The 12,337-nt window shown below is 40.7% G+C and overlaps 2 protein-coding genes across 2 annotated transcripts in view; both read left to right on the plus strand.

The window, feature by feature from the left end:
- cfap69 (cilia and flagella associated protein 69) overlaps nucleotides 1-12,087 on the plus strand; it is a gene marked incomplete at its 3' end in the record, with an annotated part of 35,852 nt that extends 23,765 nt beyond the window's left edge. Inside the window, exons 15-24 of the mRNA XM_083982338.1 lie at nucleotides 4,276-4,394; nucleotides 5,752-5,870; nucleotides 6,102-6,183; nucleotides 6,993-7,185; nucleotides 7,996-8,133; nucleotides 8,901-8,977; nucleotides 9,087-9,284; nucleotides 10,297-10,383; nucleotides 10,512-10,589; nucleotides 11,908-12,087. Of these exons, the coding sequence (XP_083838464.1) occupies nucleotides 4,276-4,394; nucleotides 5,752-5,870; nucleotides 6,102-6,183; nucleotides 6,993-7,185; nucleotides 7,996-8,133; nucleotides 8,901-8,977; nucleotides 9,087-9,284; nucleotides 10,297-10,383; nucleotides 10,512-10,589; nucleotides 11,908-12,087 (1,271 nt within the window). The remainder of the gene's footprint in view (nucleotides 1-4,275; nucleotides 4,395-5,751; nucleotides 5,871-6,101; nucleotides 6,184-6,992; nucleotides 7,186-7,995; nucleotides 8,134-8,900; nucleotides 8,978-9,086; nucleotides 9,285-10,296; nucleotides 10,384-10,511; nucleotides 10,590-11,907) is intronic.
- Nucleotides 1,788-3,573, plus strand: LOC310994011 (E3 ubiquitin-protein ligase TRIM39-like; the record flags this gene model as incomplete). The annotated part of the gene is made up of 1 exon (XM_083982511.1): nucleotides 1,788-3,573. The coding sequence occupies one exon, from the start codon at nucleotides 1,788-1,790 to the stop codon at nucleotides 3,183-3,185; it is 1,398 nt and encodes a 465-aa protein (XP_083838637.1). The 3' UTR covers nucleotides 3,186-3,573.
- Nucleotides 12,088-12,337: the final 250 nt, after the last annotated feature.

Consider the following 12,337-nt stretch of genomic DNA (forward strand, 5'->3'; position numbering starts at 1 on the left):
TTAATGTCTCTTGCATCTACACAACGTCCCATTCTCTTTATAATTAGCAGCACAGGTGGAGGAAGTGTACAAGTACTCTTCACAGGTAAGTACTGCACTGAAGATATCATCAGGAAAGTATTGGCTGATCAATCATGTCAATGCTAAAGCAGCATATTACTGCTGTCGTTGGTCAAAGTGGTTTAACAACTTGGTACAAGGCTTCAATTAATAATTATAGCTGCTACTCAGCTCAATAACTGATGTTTAAATATGCCATTCTTGCATTGACTCTAATTGTTCACATGAGAGAAAAATTCAAAATGCTGTGAAAAATTCTGTTTTTGAGATAAAATTCTGAAATTTGCCACACATCATCTACCATGATTCCAAAATGTTGTCCATTTTTTCCATGAACGTTGAAAATGTATTTAGCAAGAATTTGCAGGTAGGTATATTATAGTAGTGTTTACTGTACACTCAAATATTTTGATGCACTGTAGGTTAAATTTTTGATAAATCAAAAATCTGAGGAACCAGTTTTGTGTAGGACAGTCTGAAGATGCTCTCTAGCAAGTTTGGTGTCAATTGAGGAAAAAATGTGGGAGGAGATAGGTTAATAATATAAATAGGTTTAAGAAGTTTTACAGTTTTTGAAAAAAAAAAAAAAACATTATGGAATGGAAGTTCACCTTCAGAGGTCTGACAGAGGCTTTCTCCCAAAACCTGAAAAACTACAACTAAGACTAAATAAAAACTACAACCGAGACTACATAAAAACTCGTCAGTGCCTCTAAAATAAAAACTAAACTAAAACTGATTCATCTGCTGTGTAGCGATGGGTCGGGTCCGGGCTATTTTGGGCAAATTTAGGCCACCTGACAGAAATATGTTGATGTATGACATATGAACAGATACACTGGGATACAACGGTAGAGTTTGATGGTTAAAAAGAAAAAAAAGGCTTTTGCTTTCACACAATTATTACATGTAATTTAGTTCCCCAAAATATGGATGTATAAAATGACATGATTATCTGGAATCTGAGGTTTTGTTGTATTTTCCCCACAAATGTTCTTTATTTTTGTTTTTTAAACAGTTGCTCCCTTCCACACAAAGAATTAATGAAAATAATGAGTAAAAATAACAAAAAAAAGTGTTGGTATTAAATATAGGTCTCTATATGTCACACACAACAAGATATTTACACCCAGGTTTTTCTAACAGGTAAAGCAAGTTTCTGACGACAATAATGTCAAGTTTCAAAGCTGTCAGAGCTTGTGTTATTAATCTACATGAGTTTATATATCTTTACTCCCACACACAAGACACAGTTTTACAAGGAAATGTGTACGGTAGATAACCTTTTTTTTTTTTTTTTTTTACATCCCTATACACAACACTAATTTATTTATTTATTAAAAAACACATAAAAAGAGCTTTTATAATGAGGCACGTGCCTGGAACTGCTCCTCTACATTCATCTGGACCGACCGGTTTAACATTCAGTCACTTTTCAAAGCTCCGCCCCCTCACATGACTCACCTGAGATAAACCAGGAAACAGTTCATTGGACTTTGTCAGTCCCAGAGACGCAGACTGAAGAAGAGACGATCATTTCAGAGAGTCCAGCTACAACACTGCTGCTTCAACCTGCTGACACTCCACACACTGAAGGTGAGTTTGACTAAAACCTGGAATCAGATTCACAGTAAACTTCAGTCTAGTCAGTAGAGGAGAGAGGGAAGGGGAGCCATGACTGACTCTACTTCCTGTCTGCTGTGTTTTCAGCTTCACTCACAGACTAAATGGCTTCCAGATTAGAGGAGGATTTCTACTGTTCGGTCTGTACGGAGGTCTTCAGAGATCCTGTTGTTCTGTCCTGCAGCCACAGCTTCTGTAAAGACTGTCTGCAGAGCTGGTGGAAGGAGAAAAAAGATCAATTGTGTCCAGTTTGTAAGAGAAGATCTTCAAAGCCACAACCACCTTGTAACCTGGTGTTGAAGAACCTGTGTGAGAGCTTCTTACAGCAGAGAGAGCAGAGATCTTCAGAGGCTCTCTGCAGTCTGCACTCTGAGAAACTCAAACTCTTCTGTCTGGACCATCAGCAGCCAGTGTGTCACATCTGCAGAGATTCAGAAACACACACCAACCACAGAATAAGACCCATCAATGAAGCTGCTTCAGACCTCAAGAAGGAACTTGAGGAAACTCTGGAGCCCTTAAAGAAGAAGTTAAAGGGTTTTGAAGAAGTTCAAGTGAAGTTTGTTCAAACAGCAGAACACATTAAGGTCCAGGCCCGACACACAGAGAGGCAGATTAAGGAGCAGTTTAAGAAGCTTCACCAGTTTCTAGAAGAGGAAGAGGAGGCCAGGATGGCTACACTGAGGGAGGAAGGGGAGCAGAAGAGTCAGAGGATGAAGGAGAAGATGGAGGCTCTGAGCAGAGAGATAGCAGCTCTTTCACACACAGTCAGAGCCACAGAGGACGAGCTGAGAGCTGAAGACGTCTCATTCCTGCTCAACTACAAGGCTGCAGTGGAAAGAGTCCAGCAGCGCCCCCTGCTGGAGGATCCACAGCTGGACTCAGGAGCTCTGATAGACCAGGCCAAACACCTGGGCAACCTGGCCTTCAACATCTGGAACAAGATGAAGGACATGGTCTCCTACAGTCCTGTGGTTCTGGACCCAAACACTGCTGATCCAAGACTCATCCTGTCTGAGGATCTGACCAGTGTGAGACGAGGAGACAAACAGCAGCTTCCTGACAATCCAGAGAGGATTGATACTTACTGCTCTGTCCTGGGCTCTGGGGGTTTTAACTCAGGGACTCACAACTGGGATGTCAAGGTTGGAGACAGTACACGGTGGGTACTGGGTGTGTTAACAGAGTCTGTGCAGAGGAAGGGAGACAAGATATTGTCTGAATCATGGAGAATAGGGCTAATTGAAGGTAAATACGGAGCATGGTCACCATCAACTCTATGGACTATTCTCCCAGTGCAGAAGAAGTTCCAGAGGATCAGAGTGAATCTGGACTTCAACAGAGGAAAACTGTCGTTCTCTGATCCTGATACTAACACACACATACACACCTTCACACACACTTTCACTCAGAAGATGTTTCCATACATTAACACTGTTAATAACCTTCCATTGAAGCTGTTACCAGTGAAGGTGTCAGTGACAGTAGAGCAGAGCAGTTAGACATAAAGAGGATGATCATATTTATAATGTTGTTTATTTCTTAAAGGGAAAAGTCAGTGAATTGAACCTGTTAAACTGCACTTGTCCTCCTGCTGCCTCATTATTACACTTTTCCTTTTTTACCACCGTACTTTTCATTTTGCATTACGTTTTTTATTATGACTTTGTGTGGAGTGATGAGCTAAAAAAATGATAAATTACTGAACATTTGATCAGTTTATTTTCAGTTCTTCTCCAGATGATAAAATGTCAAACATGACAAGTTGAAAAATGATTCTGGTTTAATTACATATGTGAAAAGTTTGTATCTGTTCATATGAAATTATCTAAAATGTATCAACGTGTCATTTCATCACAAAAACTGAATGTACGTTTGTTCCTGTTTTTCATCAACATAATAAAATGTTGTCTTGACTTGGATTCATATTCAGCTTCGTCTTTAACGTCTCTTGCATCTACACAACATCCCATTCTCTTTATAATTAGCAGCACAGGTGGAGGAAGTGTACAAGTACTCTGCACAGGTAAGTACTGCACTGAAGATATCATCAGGAAAGTATTGGCTGATCAATCATATCAATGCTAAAGCAGCATTTTACTGCTGTCTTATTATAGCTGCTACTCAGCTCAATAACTGATGTTTAAATATGCCATTCTTGCATTGACTCTAATTGTTCACATGAGAGAAAAATTCAAAATGCTGTGAAAAATTCAGTTTTAGAGATATAATTCTGAAATTTGCCACACATCATCTACAATGATGTTGTAAATTTTTTTTCATGAACGTTGAAAATGTATTTAGCAAGCGTTTACACTCAAACATTTTGATGCACTGTAGGCTCAATTTTTGATAAATCAAAAATCTAAGAAACCAGTTTTGTGTAGGACAGTCTGAAGATGCTCTCTAGCAAGTTTGGTGTCAATTGAGGAAAAATTGTGTGGGGAGATAGGTTTTCAGTTTTTGATTGTGTGTGTGTGTGTGTGTGTGTGTGTGTGTGTGTGTGTGTGTGTGTGTGTGTGTGTGTGTGTGTGTGTGTGTGTGTGTGTGTGTGTGTGTGTGTGTGTGTGTGTGTGTGTGTGTGTGTCTCAGGCGTCCTGATGCAGATGGAGTCGGGTCCCGGCGTAGAGGACGATGAAGTGACTCTGGAGATCAAGTCGGACATCCAGCTGGTCCTGTCGGCGCTGTGTGAGCCCGACATGCACAGGAAGGTCCGAACTCTGAACACGTGACATCATCAGCTCATCAGCACCGTGACATCACTGCGTCTGTGCTGCAGTGATGTCATCCATCTGTTCACTTCCTGTAGATTCATGTTTATCAGTCACAGACTCATCATCAGTGTGTGTTGGTGTTGGTCTACAGAATAGGTTTTAAAGTTCTGCTACTGGTTTATAACTTACTGAACGGTTTAGGTCCAGAATACATGAACAACGTGTTAGTAGAATATAAACCCAGTAGAGCTCTGAGACCGACTGACTCAGGTGAAGCAGCATTTACACATCTGGAACAAACTACCAGCAGAACTGGGAGCAGCCCCAATTTAGAGCACTTTTAAATCCAGGTTAAAACATAATTTCTCTTTCCATGTTGAGCTCGTTTAAAAAACTTTAAGTCGTAATCTTGGATTTGGACTGTAAATCTTCTTAATTGTTTTAATACAAATCAATATTTCATGCTGCAAACTCATATTTTATGCTCTATTTTAGTCTAGTTTTTATTTTATTACTTTTTTTCTCTCTCTTTTTTTACCGTCTTTTATTTTTTATTTCTTTATTTTAATTGTACGGAAGTGTATTGCATTCACTTTTTTTTAAAAGACTCGGCTTTCTGAGTAATTCATTTTTTGGTTTCTTATTTGAATAATTTTTTCTGTTTTTCTCATTTTTCTCATTTTTTTTCCTCCTGTTTTTGGAAGTAATTCCTTTTTCGGATTTAACAAGATTTCAAAATTCTGCGAGAAGTTCCCACCTTCAAGTAAAGTTTAATCGCTGTGGTGAAGCCTCCACTTCATCATGGATCTACAGTATTAGATCTATTAGATCCATGATGTGTAAATTCTCCACTTCAAAAAATACAGTCGAGTTCTCCCTAACATTGTTTTGTGCTACTTATACACCAGTAAGAGCGTGTAAGGGCGGATTTCAAAATAAAGGTGACCTTCCAAAACGGATTCAATTGCATGATTTGCAAGGTGATGTAGATTTTCAAAGGAAAAGCCACACATTTTTCTTATTTTCCCTGTAAATTCAGGTTGATATTGAGAGGAGATGACCTGTTATTACTGAACTCCACCAGAGTCACTCAGGAAATATCAGAGCAGACGTAGCACCTTTATTTTGAAATCAGTCCTTACGTTATCCTGGGATTTTGAAATCTCGTGAAGTCAGAAAAGAAATTACTCTGAAAAACACAGCTTTTTTTGTGAATGCGATACACTTCTGTACGTCTCTAGTTCTTAGTGTTAGATGTTTTGTTTTGAAGTGAAGCTCACTGAGTTTCCCCTCGGTGTGAAATGTGCTGTATGAATGAATCAAGCTGCCTCGTCGTCTTGTTCTTCTGCTCCAGGAGCTGTTTGGGTCCGAGGGCGTCGAGATGGTCGTCCACTTCCTGAGGAAAGGCTCCGCCCACTTCTACAGCGGCCTGGGACACAACAAGCTCCTCCTCTCCACCGTCGACTGCGTCTGGTTCGTGCACACACACACACACACACACACACACACACACACACACACACACACACACACACACACACACACACACACACACACACACACACACACACACACACACAGTTGGTGTTTGACAGTGAGTGTTATAATAAACTATAAACTGCTGGTGTGTGTGTGTGTGTGTGTGTGTGTGTGTGTGTGTGTGTGTGTGTGTGTGTGTGTGTGTGTGTGTGTGTGTGTGTGCAGGTCGTGCATCGTGGGATGCTACACCACGGAGGATTTCTTCCTGGTGAAGGAGGGCGTGTTCCTCCTGCTGCACCTCCTCTCTGTGAGTATCACACTGAAGATGAAGGAACAGTGTTGTTGTTGGGCACGTTACTTTAAAAAAGTAATTGAAGAGTTCATTTGCAAAAGTGCCATTTTGAAAAAAAATAGTTGAGGCTTTGTAATTATTCTTTACATAGTGTTGTTTTCAATAAAACTTTTTTTTTTTTTAGATATGTCTGTTTTGTTACATCTCAAAGTCACTCAACTTTGGCTTGACTGATATCACCTTATGTAAATAAAAAATTAAGATTCTAGAATTTTTTAAAAACAGAGTTATCTGCTTTTGCAAATGAACTCTTCAATTAGTTATAGTTACTAGTTACTCTCCCCAAAAAGATAGATAGATTGATGGACGGACGGACAGACAGATTTATTGTCATTGCAGATAACAACACAACGAAATTTCGTTTGTAGCACCACATTAAATCAAACAGCAGAATAAAAAGGATAAAAAGTAACTGAATTACACATTAAACTGTTTTTTCATTTTCTCTTTCTTTGTTTCTTTTCTTGTTATGGTCACTGCTGATTTGTTCTACTTTTGTTACCTTTGTTTTTGTTTTGTTTTATTGTACTTGCGTGTGTGTGTTCCTTCTGTCCCTCTTAGTGTAACTAACTCTTCGTATCGGTCTTTTATGTTTATGTTTATGTGTGTTTCTCGTTTCTTTTTTAACTATTACAACAACCTGCTTGGGGACTACAGACAGAAACAGTAACTTTTTGATTACTCTTACTGAAAAAAGTAGCGCTGTCATTTTATAACGCTGTTATTCCCCTCACTCTGACTGTGTGTGTGTGTGTGTGTGTCAGTCGTGCCCCAGGTGTGTGCGTGGCGTGCTGCTGTCCACGCTGCTGGAGCTGTGTGATAACTCCAACACCGTGTCTCACCTGCTGAGCTGGAGGGGGGACGGAGGACGGACGGCTCCGAGCCTCCTGCTGCAGCTGTGGAGGGACGAGGAGGAGACGCTGGGAGTCGGCCGCAGCCGGCACGGAGAGATCACAGGTCTGGATGTTATTGATTATTGATTAATATTGATCAACTGAACAGAAACACAGGAGGAACACATGGGAACAGTTGAACCCTTCAGAGTCTGTGGCAAGAACGTTACTTTTTTAGTCAATGTATGTTCAAATTACAGCCAATGGCGGGAATTTGTGGAAATACTGTAGAGAAATTTCTGTAAAAAAGTGGTACAATTTCTCAACAAAAAAGTTTTTAGAAAAAATTCTAGAAAAAATTGGTAAGATTTCTAAAAAAGAAAGGAAGAAAGAAAGTTAAAGATTTTCTAGAATAAAGTGTTAAATTTCTCCAAAAAAACTGGTAAAATTTCTCAAACAAAAGTTTTTTTTTAATTCTAGAAATAGTGGTAAAATTTCTATGAAAAAAAAGTAAAATAATAATGATTTTTAAAAGAATTTCAAAAGAAAAAATAAAAAGTTAAAAAAATTATAGAGATTATAATTTCAAGAAAAAATTTGGACCCCCATGAACCCTCTCAAGGACCCCTGGGGGTCCCCGGACCACACATTGAGAACCATTGTCCTATAGGACTCAGATGTTTGAGGCAGGATGACTCGTCTTCTGGTTGAGCTACAGACTCACCAGTGGACTCTACGTAAAGGTGAAAGTGTCCCGCTTCCAATAAAATAAGAATTACATCGCCACGAAACAAAACCAAACCTCCGGCATCGTGTACGCTGCACCGACCTCAGAGGGTTAAAGAGGATTGAACAGCAGCAGGAGTTTGGTCACGGCGTGGTGACTGAGCTCTCAGGTGAGGACGTCTCTGCTGACCGTGTCTCACCTGTCCAGACCCCCTCAGGCCGATCCTCAGCCGCCAGCTGCAGGAGGACACACACCCGTCGCTTCCTGCCCACACGGCGAGCGGCGCCGTCCTGGAGGTGTCGGAGAACCTGCGCTCCAAGATCTACTCCGTCTTCTGCAAACTGGGTAAAACAGAAAACACTCAGGCTGTTTGATTCTGTTCAGGCTTTAAATAAAGTTTGAATCATCGATTAATCAAACAATAATCGATTATTGCCAACTATTCTGATAATCTAATAATCAATCCAATCAATCAGTCCAGATTCTCTGATTCCAGCTTCTTCAATGTGAATATTTCTGGTTTCTTTGTTCCTTTATGACAATAAACTGAGTCTCTCTTTGGTTTGTGGACAAAACAAGACATTTGAGGACGTCGTCTGGTGGTTTGGGAAACACTGATTGATGTTTTTAACATTTTATTGACCAAACAACTAATCGATTCATCGTTCACATAATCGACAGATTAATTGATAATGAAAATAATCGTTAGTTGCAGCTCTAATTAACTTCTTAAAACTCACTTTTACCGACTTGCTTTTATATGATCATCTATTTTATCTCACAGTTTTACTCAGATTCTCTTAGTTTTACTTTACACCTTCTTCTGTTTTTACTCTTTTATCCCATCTTCTCTTCTCTTCTCTAGTATTTTTTATCATGTATACCCCCCTTTTTATTTATTTTATTGAATTAACTGCATCCTGCATTTTAATTGGTAGTTGGGTTCTTGTGTTACAGCCTTGGCCGCTCCGTCTCTTATGGTTTTATGGCATCTGTAACTTGGCTCTTACATGTTGTTGTGTGTTTTTAAAGGTGCCTTATAAATAAATTAAATAAATTAAGATTCCATTGAAAGGAACCGTGTCAGTGACTCTGGACTCGTCCTCCCTCAGGTTTCCAGCAGCTTCCTGGTCTGTCCACCAGAGACTACGTGACTCTGAGCATCGTCAGGAGATACCTGGACTTCAAGGTAGGAGACGTTTCTCTGCAGAACAGAAACCAGAACACGTGACTGAGTGACTGAGTGACTGAGTGACTGAGTGGTTCTGTGACGCTCCGCTGCTCTGTGGGCGCGGCAGGTGGGCGAGGTCTGGGCCGAGATCAGCAGGGAGCTGCGTGAGGACGGGCTGAGGCCGGTCAGTCCCGACCTGGAGGCTCTGAGCTCCATCGGTCGGATCAGCGAGGACACGGCCCAGAAGGTGGCGGCTGAGCAGCAGCTCATCCTGCAGCAGCAGCTGAACCAGGACCAGGATGAGGAGCAGCTCATGTACACAGAGGTGAGTCCAACACAACCAGGACCAGGACCAGGACCTGGGCTCTCTGACCAGTCAAAATATTATAGACTCAGTGTGTTTCTCTTCCGTTAACAATGATATAATAATAATCATTGATTTTAGGAAGAGCAGTGCTGAACCTAACACCTGATTCATGGTGAGGACGAGCAAACTGTACAAATGTACAAGTATCTCGGCACAGTTTTTGACTTGAAACTGAAATTCAGTGAGAATTTCCACTGAATAGGAACTAGGAACTCTCCCTGGAACAAGTCACAAGTCACGTAGTTAATTATCACAATTACTCTGGAGTTTTTAATTAAGGTAGAAATGGAGCATAGCCACAGGGAAATCCTGCTTAGTTTCTCTTTAAAGGGATAGTTCATATATACATTTAGTCAGGTCCTCCTCTCACCATAATCCCTATAATGGACAAGTTGTGACCTGCACATTCACCACACTATGAGATAATTATGTAACATTACGACACATGAAGCAAATACTCTGAACTACTTTCTCTTCTGAAATCCCTCCGCCCAGCAGCCGTGTCTGGAATGTAGTTCCGGCTGCATTTGCCTCTAAAACAACTCTGTCTCTAATGTTACATGATTATCTCATAGCTTGGTGAATGTGCAGGTCACAACTTGTCCACCAGAGCGTTGTGGAGTTGTTGGATTGTGTATTTGATGAGTTTGATGAGGGACAGGGGACCTGCTGCACCGTTCACCTCCATTGTGTTCACTGAGCAGCTCACGTCTCTGCCCCGCCGATCTCAAAACAACATGCACCGATAATTAAAGGTGATGAACCTACTGCTATGACTATAGGGGTTATGGTGAGAGGAGGATCTAACTAAATGTTGGACTGTCCCTTTAAGCGAGAAGCAAATCAAAGAGTTCATTTTCTGAGGAAACTGAGCTCTTTTTGTGTCTGTCTGATATTTTATGAACCTTTTACCAAACGTTTATAGATGAATAAAGTCTCCTGACTGTGTGGTTGTGTCTCTCCTCCTCAGCTGAAGTCTCAGTGGAAGCAGCTGGAGCTCACTGCAAAGTCCTGGGACGGATACGTGTCCAGAACCTCAGACTATCACATCCTCAAGGTTTCACTAGTTCACACTCCATGGATTCATTTTAATATTATTATTATTATTATTATTATTGTTATAACAGTCGATCGATCGATTTTGACCCTGGATGAGTCTCAGCTGTGTTTTATTCTCTGTGACAGGAAGTCAGAGCTCAGAGGAAGAAACAGAGTGAAGCTTCTCACCTGAAGCAGGAGGCGACTGCAGCTCGTCCTGCTCAGGTCTCACACACACACACACACACACACACACACACACACACACACACACACACACACACACACACACACACACACACACACACACACACACACACACTCTCTCTCTACATGGTTTGTAGTGTGTGGAGCAGCAGAGATTAAGATCTTTACTGACCTCTGCTGGTGAAGAGACAGAACTGAACTGAGCAACTTCAGCTGCACACAACAGTACACGGCTGCAGACTGGAGACCTGCACGTTCAGACCCTTTAACGCCACCTAGTGGTTGACTGTAAAACTGCAACTGCACAGTCTGGACCAGCACTATGTTTTTTTGACAGGGCAAAATCCAAATAACACACCAAGATCTAATAGTTTGTGAAGCTTGGAACACTTTTAAACTTTATTCAATAGCCTTTAATGAAATAAAATGCTTTTAAATGTTCTGTTGCATGGGGTTACTATTGGTTTTGTTGCTAATGGATACAGATATGACAGATACCAAATATGGACAATATGGATGGCAGTAGGAACGTGAGTATCTTAGTGAATCACATTGTTCGTTTAATGTCATAAAAGTTTTTGTCTAAATGTATCTGACAGTGTGGGCCAACGTTTCCACAACAGCATGACATTTTATATTTCATGAACATGTTGGCCCACACACACACAGCCTATAATTTTATTTCTGTTTAATTTAAGCACACAGTATTAAAGTATCTCGGTTTCATTAACTTAAGGCAAGGCAAGGCAAGCGCATTTCATACCAAGGCAACTCAATGTGCTTTACATAAAGACAAAACATTTTTTAAAAAAAAGAAGCATAAGACAGAATAAAAACAAACAAAACACTAAAAACAGAGTTAAATGCAAGAGCACATAAAAGTAAAATAAAAGAAACATTAAAAAAGAAGCATAAGACAGAATAAAAACAAACACTAAAAACAGAGTTAAAAGCAAGAGCAAATACAAGTAAAAGAAAAGAAAATAGATAAAGTTTTAAACAAAATTTGCCGGCCAACAAAATGTGCCGGCCAAGCGAGCTTCCAAAAAGATCAATATTATATATATTACTGTATTTGACAACGTGCATATAAGACGTTGGTAGTAAACGTATTATGGTCAAACAGTCGTTACACTGTCAGATACATTTTCGACAAAAACTTTTATGACATTAAATGAACAATGTGATTCACGTTCGATCCTCACGTTCCTACTCCCATCCATGTTGTCCATATTTCGTATATATTATCTGTATCCATTAGCAACAAAACAGGTGGCGCTGTAGCAACAAACACACAAACACACACTCTGACTGCTGGTGTGTTCATGTGCGTCAGGACTTCCTGGGTCGCGTCCTGGCCGTGGACAGAACCGGAGCTCAGGGACCGGCCGGTGTCAAGGTGACGGTGGGACGGACCGTGATCAGAGCCGCCGCCGCCGCCGCGGGAATCGAACACGCGGCGGAACCAGCAGCACAGGACCCCGAGTACTTCAGCACCGTGTCCGTCAAACACTGATCAGTACCACACCTTCATCATCACCTTCACCTTCATCATCACTTTGAATCTGTAACAGACGAGTTCCTGTTTGTTGTATTTATAGTTTTCACCTCAGTGCTTTAATATATGAACTACACACACACACACACACACACACACACACACATTACACACACACACACACACACACACACACACGCACACACACACATTACACACACACACACACACACACACACACACACACACACTGCTGTAGTAGAGTAAC

This window comes from Trachurus trachurus (genome assembly GCF_905171665.1).
Source record: "Trachurus trachurus genome assembly, chromosome: 11".
NCBI classification, from domain to species: domain Eukaryota; kingdom Metazoa; phylum Chordata; class Actinopteri; order Carangiformes; family Carangidae; genus Trachurus; species Trachurus trachurus.